Source organism: Myiozetetes cayanensis, unplaced genomic scaffold (genome assembly GCF_022539395.1).
Source record: "Myiozetetes cayanensis isolate MyiCay16 unplaced genomic scaffold, myiCay2020 scf9, whole genome shotgun sequence".
Taxonomy (NCBI): Eukaryota; Metazoa; Chordata; class Aves; order Passeriformes; family Tyrannidae; genus Myiozetetes; species Myiozetetes cayanensis.
Window position 1 is genome coordinate 28,921,613 of NW_026088185.1, and position 13,045 is coordinate 28,934,657.

A 13,045-nucleotide genomic window follows, 5' to 3' on the forward strand; every position below is an offset into this window, starting at 1 on the left:
AAACATAACAGATTATTTATTTCTTTACAATCTGGGATTTTATCCTTCCTTTTCCCAGTGTAAGCTCTCTTCATGACTATGAAACATGCACTCTCACAAGCAGACTCCTTTTTTTTTAAAGGCTTATGAAGCTGTTTAATGTTGCCTGTTGGGTGTTTTCTGGAGAGGCCTGGACTGCTGGGGTTAATGTCTTGGTGCCATCTATACTTTCTCACTTGCTGGTCAGTTCCAGCAGTTTCCTTGAACTGAAGCAGTTAATGTAAAAAGCACATTGAAAGCCAAGCTGCAGTGCATCATGTATAAAGAGTATTTAGTTCTCACACTCTCTTGGGAATACGCAGATGAGACTTAGGGATCTTGGCCTGTATTTTCTGATGTTAGCAAAATTGACTGTAAATTCACTGTGCATCTCTTATTCAGGCCTTCATTTATTTTGACTAGGGGATGTGATTAATTTGTATGGTTTCAAAGAACATGAATGCAGACATATTTTAGCCCACTGTGTTGGTTAGAGAAGCTGTTCTTTGCAGTAGCTGTGTTCAGTTCATGCACAGCACGATGTAACATGCTTTTGTCCTGTCTGGCCACGAATGCACCGTGTGTTTTCATGGGGGGCGTCTCCTGTTGCTGTTCAGTCTGCAGCTTACGTGTCTGTTCTGTTTGAATCACCCCCCACACCCTCTGCAGCCCTTTGCAAGGCCGTGGGGGGCGTGTGCCTAATCCTTGTCCTCCCTTGCAGCGCTGCAGTCGCCCATAGAGTACCAACGCAAAGAGATCAGCTCAGCAGTGCTGAGGCCCCAGGCCGGGAGGGCCCCTCAGCCCAACAGCAGACCCCATTCCTCTATCCCAGTGGGGTCTGAGAAGCCTTTGAAGGCCACAAGCCGTAACCCATCTCTCCCACCCCTGAAGATATCTACCTCCAACGGCAGCACAGGGTATGAACACTCACAGCCTGGAGACAAGTATGAACAAAGCAAGGTACTGAGCTCATCTGATAAAACGTGATCTCATAGCCCATTTCTTATGCCATAGACGATCTGTGAGGTTAGCTCTAACTATCAGCTAACCAGGTCAACAGGAATCAACATACTGAAGCAATGGTGGAAAATGGGATTTGGGATTAAACAGAGACTGCCGTCCAGATGGATGGCATGTCAGCTGGGAAATGGAGACAGAGCCTGACCCTGGAGCACTGATCCCAGTGATTTTCAGGGCACTGTGCTTGCAGATCTGGTGAACTAGATATCCATTTGCTGTACTGGCAGCAGCAATGTTCAGGCTTCTCTAATATCCATTAACCACCCCTTTCTGAAGAGGTCTGCTCTGCTGATATTAGAAGAGTTTAGACCTTTTTCCACGTAACATCTCTCAAGGTGCCAGCTGAAGGTTATAATTTGGGTGCATGTGCACTGCACACAAACCACCAGAGAGTCAGTAGCCACCAGCAATGTTTCAACCCTACTGCTGACTGAGGTTGGCCAAAGCCACTTTCAATATAACCTGTATGTGAGTATGAGTATTCATTCAGCTTCTAACATTGAGCCTTCATTGGTCTTTCCCCCATCTTGGCTCAGCACAGACGGTTCATCTGTAACACCCAACAGTTGAGAACACTGGGGCACCGTAGCTAGCAGCTGTGAAATCTGATGTGAAATAGGAGATTGGTTTGTATCAGATCACTGCTACCTTTTAGAGTCTTGAAATCATTTTCTGCCAATGTGAACTTCAAGTGTTTTGTATCTTTTTCCCTTGGGTTAGGTTGGAAATAAACTATTGGGATTGCTGCTGGGAAAAACAGGTTCCTTAGCACCACCCGCTCACCGGTTTCTGTTGTGTCCGTTTTCACAGCCTGATTTGGGAGGGTGCAATGGGACCTCTTCCATGGTGGTGATTAAAGATTACTATGCACTGAAGGAGGATGAGATCTGTGTGAATCAGGGACAGGTGGTTCAGATCCTTGCTGTCAACCAGCAGAACATGTTCCTGGTGTACCAGCCCGCGAACGACCACTCTCCGGCCGCTGAAGGATGGATCCCTGGCAATATCTTGGCTCCCCTCACTAAATCCACCACAGATAATAGCGACGGAAGCATCAAGTAAGTGCCATGTTGGCTTCGCTGGGAGCACTGTGTGGATTTTTTGAGGAAAAAAAAATAATAAATAAAAATAAACAAACCCAAATGGTAGGGCATTCCTGCTGATTTTTTATCTACAGTGCCATTGGAACAAGCTGAGTGGTCAATCCGCAGCGTCGGGCAGCCATGGTGGATAGCTCGGGTTTTGCTTATTTTCATTTTGTGGGGGTTTGTTTATACTTTGGAGAGAAATAAAACCATAGACGGTTAAAGATACGCTTTACGTTACACCATTTTACACCGACATGGACCTGCTCGGACTGGACTTATATTTATGTTGTATTAAGTTACTAATCTATATATTGGTTATAACAGCATCTAGCAAAAAAGACAAAAAAAAGACAAAAAAATCCAGGCCCCGTGTTGGACTGAGGTTCGCTTCTCAAGGAGGAGAGATTTTGTTGTCTATGGCAATTTCCTTGTACAGCTTGTATCTTTTTTTTTTATTATTTTATTTTGGTTTGGTTTGTTTTATTTTTTTTTCTGTTTGCAGTAACTTTTGTAATATACTTTTTGGTTTGTGAGTCCCCCATCCAAGTACATTCCTGTATAAAGTATTTTGCACTATTTAAAAGAAAAAAAAAAGGAAAGAAACAAACTCGTATTGATGAAGTCAGGTTGTGCAATATAATGGATAGTCGCAATGTTCATCATTGTACTTGTAATGTAACTAATTTTAAATGTACTATTTTAAATATGTAAAATAAATTTTCACCACAAGCATGCTTTAATGAGGTAAAAGAACTAGTTTGACTTTTTTTTTGTTTGGTTTGGTTTTGTTTTTTAATTTTGTTTATAATATTTTGTTGCTTATTTAACAAATGTGTGGATATATATTTTTCTTTTCTGATTTTTAGAACTTTGTGAGTCTGAAATGACTAATGCAAGAAAGTGGTTTTTTGGTATTAAATACAGAAGGTACAACCCTCTTTTCAGTAATACCTGTTGATTTCTTTTAACATCTAAAATGACTAGATGGTAATGCATGATGTATGCTACAAATTGTTTTACCTTACACAAGTACCTCAAGGCGCAGAATTGAACACGAGGAAAGATTTTGTGACAGATTCACTAAAAATAATAACTTGATCTCTGCTGCCATTTCAGTTAAGAGAAATTATGACTTTACCTGTCAGTCAGTAATGAATGCTACCTGGAATTGCATGTTAAGCCAAAGGAATTGCTTAGCATGTCTCTTGCACATCTGCCACGGCCTTTCCTGGGTTCCTCTCTAACCACAATATGCAACCACATGCCCTTAGATTCATCCACTGTACGAGACTCCTGGTGAGGACTGATTTCATGGCAGCTGTACAGTAAAATTCTGCATCAAATTTTGTAGTCAGATGAATTGTGGCCAGAAAAGTGTAACAAAATAGAAAGACACATACATTGCACTCTCTTTCTTACTGTAGTGAGATTTAAAGTCTTAAATAATGTTTTCAGACTCAAACAGATTCTGAAAATAAAACCAGAATTGAATAATATGAGTCCTGTGGGTAAAAAACAACCTGGAACTGGTGTTACTTTCAACCTATCCAGTCTGCCAGATCATACTGACTAATTAGTTTAGGCAATAAAGTTGTTTCTTAATAAATACTGTACACAAAATACATGGTAATCCAGTAGTGTTGTCACCATGTATTATTCACCGACAGGTCAGGGAGTCCATCAGCCATGTCCTTGACTCTTGCCATATCTTAAAGGAAAACATAACAGTCCTGAAGTGTTGGATAACTTCCCCTGCTCTGCACATCTTATTTGGACCCTCTCCAGAAACGCCCAAATACCAGTCAGCACTTACTGCCTGGCTGAGACTTGCAGCGTGCTCTGGTGCTCCTTGTGCTCAGACGTGACTGCCCGTGCCAACCACGTGCACTGGAGACACTGATCCTGGTGGCAAAAAAAGTCGACATGACCCAGTTCAGTTTTGCGTCAGTGGCAGCATTTGCTTTTTGTTTGATTGAGCTATTGTACAGCTCCCATCAGGTGCTGAAGTATAACCAGAAAACGCTTAGGAATCAGACCCAGTGTCCTTGGGGGAGCGTCGGCTGTGTGGGGCATCCTTTGAGTCCTACCTTGCTAACATACTGCGTTTTATTGGCATCGCAGGTGATCCTTGGATTACATGCAACTTGCTTTGTAAAATGTCTCAAGGTACTGTAGACGTGACATGTGCCAAACATTGGGCTTAAACATGCAAATCAAATTTGCATGACTTAAAGGTGGGCAGATGCTTTGAACCTGGATCCCAGCTCATCACCCTGCTGTTTTGAGAGCTTTATGCTTTAGACAACATACCCCTTCCCAAATTCCACTCCCCCCCCCAACCTGTCCACTGTTTAAACCAAATGAAATCCATATCCAGAACTGGGTTGTTTTTTTCTTAATTTTTTATGTCTGCTTTGGTATGCAATTTCTGTTGTCAACACAGCATTGCTCTTACAAAGGGTGACATGACCTTTTATTGTTTTTTTTTCCAAGAGTAAGGTCATAGGAGCAGTAATAAAGGGTGAAAAATATACTGGGCTGACTGATGTCCTCTCTAACTGGATTGGCAAGATCAGATGGGAAATTCTTGGTCGAGAGGCACAGAAGCACATGTCATTCTAGGAAATGACTTACCTCTTGGAAAGTTAATGATACAGCTCCTATTTACTGAGCTACTTGTGTTCTGAGCAACATGTAGCAAGCAACACCTTGAATTTCTTAAATTTTTTTATGTGCTGTACTGAGTAATCTATTGAGACCATCCTTAAGTATATTTGTTTCACTGCTTTTAACCAACAAGACTGAGGACCAAATTGGTCTTTTAACTGTAGCAAAATTGAAATAAATTTCTATTTGTGGCAATGCAAGACAAAGTCCCTGAAACCAGATGACCAAGTTGTAGTTGCCTGTGCTTCCATCATGGACATTTTTTTCCTGCTCCATGCATTTAAACAGCAACTGTGGCACAACATCTGCTTCGCAGAACTCTTTGGTTTTGAACTTCAACTCTCATTGCTGAGATTAAGACAGGCGTATTGCTGGTGGCTCTCACCTTTTAGGGAATTGCAATAATTGCAAATGTGGATGCTGGTTCCCCTTTCCAAATCCTTCCTTCCTTCTATGATTTGCCATTTGATTGCTGCGTTTTTTGGTACAACAGGAAGTCATGTTCATGGCATACTCTGCGCATGAGAAAGCGGGCGGAAAAGGAGAGCAGTGGCAAAAATGAAGCCAATGGGCCACGTAAATCCAAGGATATTCTGGGGAACAAAGTCTCTGTTAAAGTGAGTAAGGCCATCTGAAAACTCTGTGCTGCTCTCCTGCTTCCCATCCTTTCCACCCCCTATAGTATCCTCTCCTGAGAGAGGGAGGGGGCGGCAATTTTGAGTTTGGGTTTTGGTTTTTTTTGTTGAGTTTTTTTTCAACTTTAGTTATCTTTGTCTTTTTTTCCCCCTTTTTTTGTAGTATCCATTTTAGCAGGATTTTTGCATGCAAGATAAAATGCAGCCTTTGTTTTTTGTTTTCTTTTTCCTGGCATCCCACATGCAAGTAAGTAATCTTCATTAAAAAAACCCAACTATATACATGGTTAAATAGCTTAAAATTGGGACGCTAGTGATGTACTGACCTCTGATCTAGCCCGTTCTGCAGCTCCATCAGAGCAGCTGCAGCAGTGAGAAAGCCATTGGATGAACCAATGGCCTTGCTGAAGTTGATGAGTTTTCTTTAGACCAATATTTCACCACATCTCAAGATAAGGGGTTCCCAGCCTTGGGATGCTTAAGGTTTTTGGTCCAGGGAGACGGTCTCAATGACCTTTTTCTTTCCATGTTAAACAGACAGGGCAGAGATGCTGACTCTGTCTTGCCAGGAGAGGGTCTCGTGTGTGTCTGTTTGTGTGTGTGTATGTGTGTGTGTGTATGTGTGTCTGCGTCTCTCTCTCTCTCTCTCTCTGAGATCTCCCAGTATGGAAAAAGTTGAGAACTGTGGGGTTAAGCTCCATCTTCTGCTCTGGGTGCCTGACTACTGTGCTCCAACTCAGAGGATCCATCCCTAAATACCGACCATGAGGCCTGCTCAGGACTCCTCTGGGGCTTTCCCCCCAGAGGGAAACAGAGGCAAGCAAACACTTGTTGTGATTTTGACACAACCAAAGCCCAGCCTTGATTCAGGAAAGCACTTGAGCATGTCCTTTGGATCCACCCCTCTCCAGAAGAGCCTATGATTAAGTGTTTTCCTTTGCAGAGGCTTTCAGTCCTACAAGCCTAGTGAAATAGCCCTGGCATGTGCAAAGGGAGGAACCTGCCACTGCAACACAGGTGTCCTCACACCCACCGTGCAGCCGCCCTGCAGCGCCGAGGAAGGACTGGGCCCGTGGGAAGCAGTTGCTCCAGCATGGTGGCACAGTTCTTCCTCCTCTTGCTTCCTCCTTGTTTTTACTACCTGAACAAATTGCAGAATCACTGCTGCTTCTTTGGCAAAAGCATGTCTTTGCCGTTGCTTCCCTTGTTTTGTTGTCGGTTTGTTTTTTGTTTGTTTTTTTTTTAGGAGCGTTTTCTCTAATGTTACCCATTTCCATGATGCTCTCAACTGTGCTGCTCTGCCCTGACTAACCAATCTCTTTTCTAACCTCTTGTTCTCTTTCTTCCTCTTCATGCTGCCAAACAAGGAGACAAACAGCTCAGAGGAATCAGAGTGTGATGACCTTGACCCCAATACTAGCATGGAGGTAGAGACAATCATCCTTGTGATTATTTTTTTCCCAAGAAAATTTTCCATTTTGAAATGCCTTTGCCGAAAGGGGAGCTGGTGGGTCTGTATCACTTGCAGGCGTGTGCCAATTTACTGTGAGTCACACAAAGCGATGATTCTGGGTTTGCCAACGGCTGGAGTTTGGGCTGCCTTTGTGGTGGGAGCAGTGGAGGAGGATGAGGCACAAGCTCCTGGTGGGCAAGAGGCTCATGTAGTCACCTTCAGTCACTGTTTCCCACGTGGCACCTCATTCCAACAATAATGCATGTGTGTCAACTCTGATAAATGTAGTGGCTTTCTGTGTTAAAAACAACCCTTACCCTGGCTGAGCTGCTGGTCAGACCTGTGTTATAAATCACGGGAGCAAATGTTGTGGTATCACAACCAGCACTTTAAACTATCTAGAAAATCAGAAAAGACAGTGTTTCCTTTTTCTTCTAGAAGAGTGGGAAATTGCATTTCTGTCAGAGTACTGAAGGAGAATGGTAAAACCAGTTGTGTGAATGTACTCATATCACAGGCAAAGCTGATGCAAATAGGTGGACTCAAATCATGGTACATTATGCTACTCTTTTTCCAGTGTGAAACCACCAGTTCTAGTGGAGTGCCATGTTGAAAGAGCCTGAAGGAGCTTGAAATCATAAACAGTTTTATATCTGAGTCTCCTCAGCCCATATCTTGCAGGATCCATGTTTTTTTCCTGTGTATAGTGACCACACCAAGCATTTCTGTACCTTGGACCAAGGCTGAAAGAGGTTCCTGCTGAAACAGGCAAGGACATGGTTCAGAGATGTAGTGATTTTGTGGCAATGCCAGGGCAGGTCACTAGAGAACAGGGATATCTGTGTCCCAGCAGATCTCCCGGATGCTGTTAGCCAGGCTGCACTATAAACATCCTGCAGAAGAAAGCTGATCTTCCTCCTGGAAGAGAAAAAAAGAAGAGGGAGAAGTCTTTTGAGGTGCACCACCTTAGCTGTTAACCTGAAAGCTCGCTTTTATTTTAATTGTGTTGGGATGTGTACTAAAGGAGAGCTTTTGACCCAGCTGACATCCTGGAGATTGAACTGTCCTTACCACTAAAGCTGCATTATTCTCAGGAGTGTGTTTGCATTTTCAAAGAGCGTTTTGCCAGTGACAGGCAACAATGAGAGTTGTATGTGTTTGTTAAAAGGCAGTGCCCGGTTACTGCATGGGAGTCTGTGCAAGCTTTCACTCACTGAAAATTGCCCTGTGGGGTAACAGGTGGCTGAGACACACGTGTATTGTACAGAGCTGGGTGAGAATCACTGTTCCTTTTGAAGAGGATTTCTGTGTTTTGGCTTTGCTCAACAGGAGGAAAAACAGATGTTTTAAAATTGCCAGTGGGAGTATCTGAGTCCTACAGTGTCGGCATTTCTGGGTAGTTCCAGCATACTCCACATGGGTCTTTTTGATTGTTTGATTTGGGTTTTTATCATGGTACAGTCTGCTGTTCTGAATTTCGGGAGAAAAAAGCCTTCCTGTTTAAATCAAAAGACATTTATGTGAAGTCTTAGCTATGGTATCAATCTGCTGTTGGGGAGTAACTGTGTGCCTGGTGTTTGGCTTGACTTACACTCAGAAACTACATCCTGCATCCCCCAGGTCACTGGCTGGAGGTGCCAGCGTCACTCTGCTGAAGTCCCCAGAAGCCACACTGTTCCTTATGGCTTGGAAAGCTCAAATTTGCTTCTGAGAAAAACTCTCTTTAGGCTAAGCAAATGTTTAAAATTGCAGAGGGAGAGAAATTAAGAGAACAATTGTGGGGGTGACTTGACTAAGGTCACACTGTCCTCAAAGGAGCAGCAGGGCTCTTGCCTTGTGCTGGTTTTAGTACATTTGAAGCCTGGAGTGAGCATGGTCAGCTTGTTGGTCTAATAAATCCTGGGGGCAGGAATTGGTGGTGCCCAATATAAACTAAACAAAATCATCTGGAGGGAGCAAAGCAAGGGCAGGCTCATAAATGCTCATGAAGCTCTAGAAGAGGCCATGAGAAAGTCTAGTCTGTAAAGGTCTGGGGTATTCAGCTACTGGGAGCCATGATTGTTCTCCATTTCCTTTTATTTTGAGTGTTTTGATTCTCCTTTTCAAATGTGTTATGAGAAATTACCTATATTATGGCCTTGGAAGCCAAAGTCTTTTCTCATTAAAATACAGGCAAGACAAACTACTTGCACCACCTGAGCCTGGTTCAGGGCTTCATCGGTGCCCTAGGCTTTGTGTACGAGGCTTAAATAACTGTTAAACAGCTGTGCTGCCCCTCCACCCAACCTGTGTGTGCAGTGAACAGCAGCATCTCACCTGGTTTTCCTTTCCTTGCTCTGTGTGGTATGTCCCAGCAGAGCCACTGGTGGCCACCCAGGGTGGCTGGAGAAAACGTGACCAGCTGTCCAAGGAAGGGGAAGACCTTGTCCTCACACCTGGCTAGGCTCGTGATGGATTTTATAGACACTGGGAGTGCTGTGCCCCAGCCATCAACATTCAGAGGTGCATGAGGCCCTTCCTGTGTCATTAAGGTGGAGTTGTCTGCAGCTGTCATTACAGCCAGGTAATAACAGGGCAAGTCAGCCTGGCTTCTCCTATAGGACTGTCACCCCTGACATCCCTCTTCCTGCCATTGGGCATGAGAACGTGCACCCAGTGCTGGAACAGAGAGAGCAGTCTCTAAATGCAAAGCAGACCTACCTATTAATTACCTGGAAGTGTTGGTGCAATTTGCCCCCAACCTACTCACTGTGTAAGAAGTTGGTAAGCTGGTCATAATATCCATGAAGTCCCTCAAGTACTGTGGCTTTTCAGCCCTTGCTTGGCTTGCTATTTATGAAATACCACAGTAAATTTGGTTTAGTAGATTCCAGATTTCTGAAGCACTTTGTTTCAAGGGGACACACAGTCAGGAAGGAAACATGGAAAACATATATCACAAGAGCAGGAAAACTGAAATTATGGGTGATACTGCTTAAAGGAGCTAAAATGCCATTACTGGGGCTTTGGCCACACAGGGACATGCTGGCCTCGGAGAACTTCCCAGTCATTGTAGCTTTAACTAGAAATAGTATCTCTTGATGACTGTTTTTTCCCTCTTGTTTATTAATATGTAATGAAAGTGCATGAGGATGGAAATGAAGTTTGGGGTTTACCTCTAGTTTTCTGCTTTATGCTGTAGTTCCACAAAACAGAAGGTACAAACTCATGTATTAAATATGTGAGTGTAGGAGCAGGCACTTAAGGAACATGTGTAGCCACGTGAGTGATAGGAGTAACCTATATTTAAGGAAGATTGGAGACTCCCTTTCCACATCTCTGTAGTTAATTGCACAAAGACAGGCAACTCCACTTCTGGGAAGTGTACCCTTGTGAATCAGCAAATATCATCCACACCCAAGTCTGGGATCCTGGACAATGACACAATTAATTGTCCTACAATTCTGTGTCATAAAGTCTCACTGGGTTTCGATAATGCTAAGGGGGTCATAAGTCAGCTGTGGAGATCCCATTGGGCTACCTCTCCTGTCTAAGTGCATGTTCTTCCAGCAGTCTGAAGGTCTGACTGAGCTAAACCTCACTGAATCCAGCAGCAGCTCCTCTTGGCTTTGGGATGGACCCCCCACATCTTGTTTTGCACAGCAAGACTCCAGCTGCAGTGTGGTACAAGTACTGCTGGTGGACACACGTCTGTCACTGTGCCTGTGCTGTTTGTTCCTGTGTCTTAGTTGTGCAAGGGAGAGATGAAACCCAGGCCCACCCTGAGTCACTGTAAGTGCCATCATTAGATTAGCGAGCTGGGCTGTTGCCAAGGTACATATGTTGGGCTTCTTAATCTGCTTTTTTCAGTTAATGACATTTTAAAATTTTAGAACTACTCAGAGACACTTAAAGCAAGATAAGCACTAGGAAACGTCCTGTAGGGAAGAATACTGTGTTGAGTAAGTAACGGCTTGGTGGATACAGCATTGGCTCCAAGTCAATACTCATCTCAGGCCAATAATTCCCAAGTGCTTCAGGCAAATGCCTTCACCCCCTGCCTGAGGTTGTCCATCTCCAGAGCAGATCTAACATATTTTCTTGGCAAAATCTTGTACAATACTGGAAAGAAAGCCTTTCCTGGCCTGTTACTACAGTGTGAATGATTACAGTCCTGAGAACTTCCTATGTTTCCTTGGGACAGCCTCCATGGGCAACACCACTGTGGTGGTGCCCTGCCCTGAGTGGCCAGGGATTACAGAGACCAACCAGGAAGGTGGCTCACCAGGTGTGACACAGCCTGAGCTGGCGGCACAGACATGGTGGTTTTGGAAAAGCAAGATGTAACACTTCACACGCAGGAAGGGGTACAGTGCTGTGACGTGGTGCCTGGAGTAGAGACATCCCACAGGCTCAGTCATGGAAGCAGGCAGCCATTTAGGCCATGCAGCAGGAATCTGATGAGGGTGAGAGGGCTTCTGACTTGTGGCTTCTCCATCAGTCTCAAAGGTAGCCGAGCCTATCCATGCTTGGGTGCCAGAAGGTATCCCCCATCCCTGCCAAAAGGCTGATGCCATGGGACATTTCACCAGATGCCATTTTAAATTTTTTTTTTTTTTATTTGCTGGCATCTTTCCATGTGTGATGGAATCCTTATTTGCTCATTTTATCAGGAAGTTCCTCTTGTTAATTTGCTTCTCTTTTGGGGAAGGGGAGGCTGGTAACAATATGAGCTTGTCACCCCAAAAGTCTCAAAGTAAAAGTTGACCTAGTCAGAGATGAGTGATAGAACTTTTCCTACAAATTAGAGTTGGCTTAATTTCTCTGTAACTTATTTCTGGGAATTGTTAAATTTTGGGGTTTTTTTTTGCTTGTTTGGTTTTGTTTGTTTGTTTTTTGAGTAAGGGAGCAAGGAACATGCTGCTGACTCTACTACCAGCATGGGCAAATGTGTCAATATTTTATTTTAACTCGGTGACCAAGAGGTGCTATTGTTTACAAAATGCTGAGCTGCTTGTCTTGGAGTAAACATGCCCTCTGCTGTTTAGATGGAGCACAGGCTTGGTTTGCAGCTTAGCTTTATGCTTTGGGGGGAAAAGAAATGTTCCTCTCACTCCTGGTTTATGCACCTCTGAAATGTGATTGAAACATGGCATCAGAAAAATATGAGCATCTGTAGGACCCTTCTGTGGATTGGTGTGTCTGTGTTGGGCATAAGCCTCCTCCAGGGAAGTGGAGTAGGAATGGCAAGGACACCTCTGCAATGGAGAGCCAAACCCTGGCCAAGGTGAGAACCTTCTCAGGCAGCCAAGCTGTGCTTGCAGAGCGTTTCAGGACCAGCCACTGGTGTGGCAGGATGGCTTCTCACTCCCCACCAGATAAAGCATGTGTGCACAAATGAAAGGTAAGCTTTTGCTAAGAATTAGGGCAGTTGGAGCCGCTTTGGAAGGGGACTTTGCAGTTACTGCTGCAGATGCTTTTCTGTCGTTATAACATGAGCTTAACAAATGAGGAAAAAAATGGCCCAGTACTGCAAAATGCTGAGTTGTTGGATGAAGCACCCATGCTGCTTTTCTAAAGCCTGAGTGTTGAGGTACACTTAATTCACATAGATCTAAGTCACTTAGATCCCTGCAAGTGCTCAAAGGCATTCAAGTACGTGTCTCATGTGCCTTTCTTGGTTTGAGCCCTGAAACCACGCAGGCTGGAGAAGGAAGAAGCAAGGTCTATTTCTGGATTTTTACTGAATAACCCTGAGCCATCCTCCCATTTCTTTATCTCACATCCCCTCCCTCCAGCTGCCTGTCTTTGCCTGGTCAGTGTTAGACCCCACATCACTTGAGCAGAGGCTGTTTCATGTTCTGCCTTTGTCACCTTGCGTAGGGTTTCCATTTTCAGCTCTCATTGTATGGGAAACAGAAACTCTCCTGGCCATGGAGGGAGCCTTGTAAGTTTTCACCTACCCTGGATAAAGTTATAGGTATTTCATCCAATGGAAAAAAAATTCTATCTCATTTCAATTAAAATTATGTTCCAAGAAAAAAGAGCAAGCTGTGTTTCCTACCTGCCTTGCCAGCTAAATTTCATCCTTTAGAGTTTGTGTTTGCATGGTACAGACTGACACTGAAGATGGTGTGAGTTTTTGTGTTGGGTAGTTCCATCTCCATGAGTTTGTTTGCTCTCAG

The 13,045-nt window shown here is 43.9% G+C and overlaps 1 protein-coding gene across 12 annotated transcripts in view; it reads left to right on the forward strand.

Annotated features, from left to right (window-relative positions):
• Positions 1-13,045, forward strand: part of KALRN (kalirin RhoGEF kinase) — a 502,548-nt gene that overhangs the window by 467,842 nt on the left and 21,661 nt on the right. For 7 of the 12 annotated variants that reach the window (XM_050340466.1, XM_050340467.1, XM_050340463.1 and 4 more), the window contains 4 exons: positions 740-978; positions 1,849-2,096; positions 5,287-5,410; positions 6,796-6,855. In XM_050340466.1, coding sequence (XP_050196423.1) covers positions 740-978; positions 1,849-2,096; positions 5,287-5,410; positions 6,796-6,855 — 671 coding nt within the window. The other 5 variants (XR_007632104.1, XM_050340469.1, XM_050340471.1 and 2 more) reach the window with 5 other exon arrangements.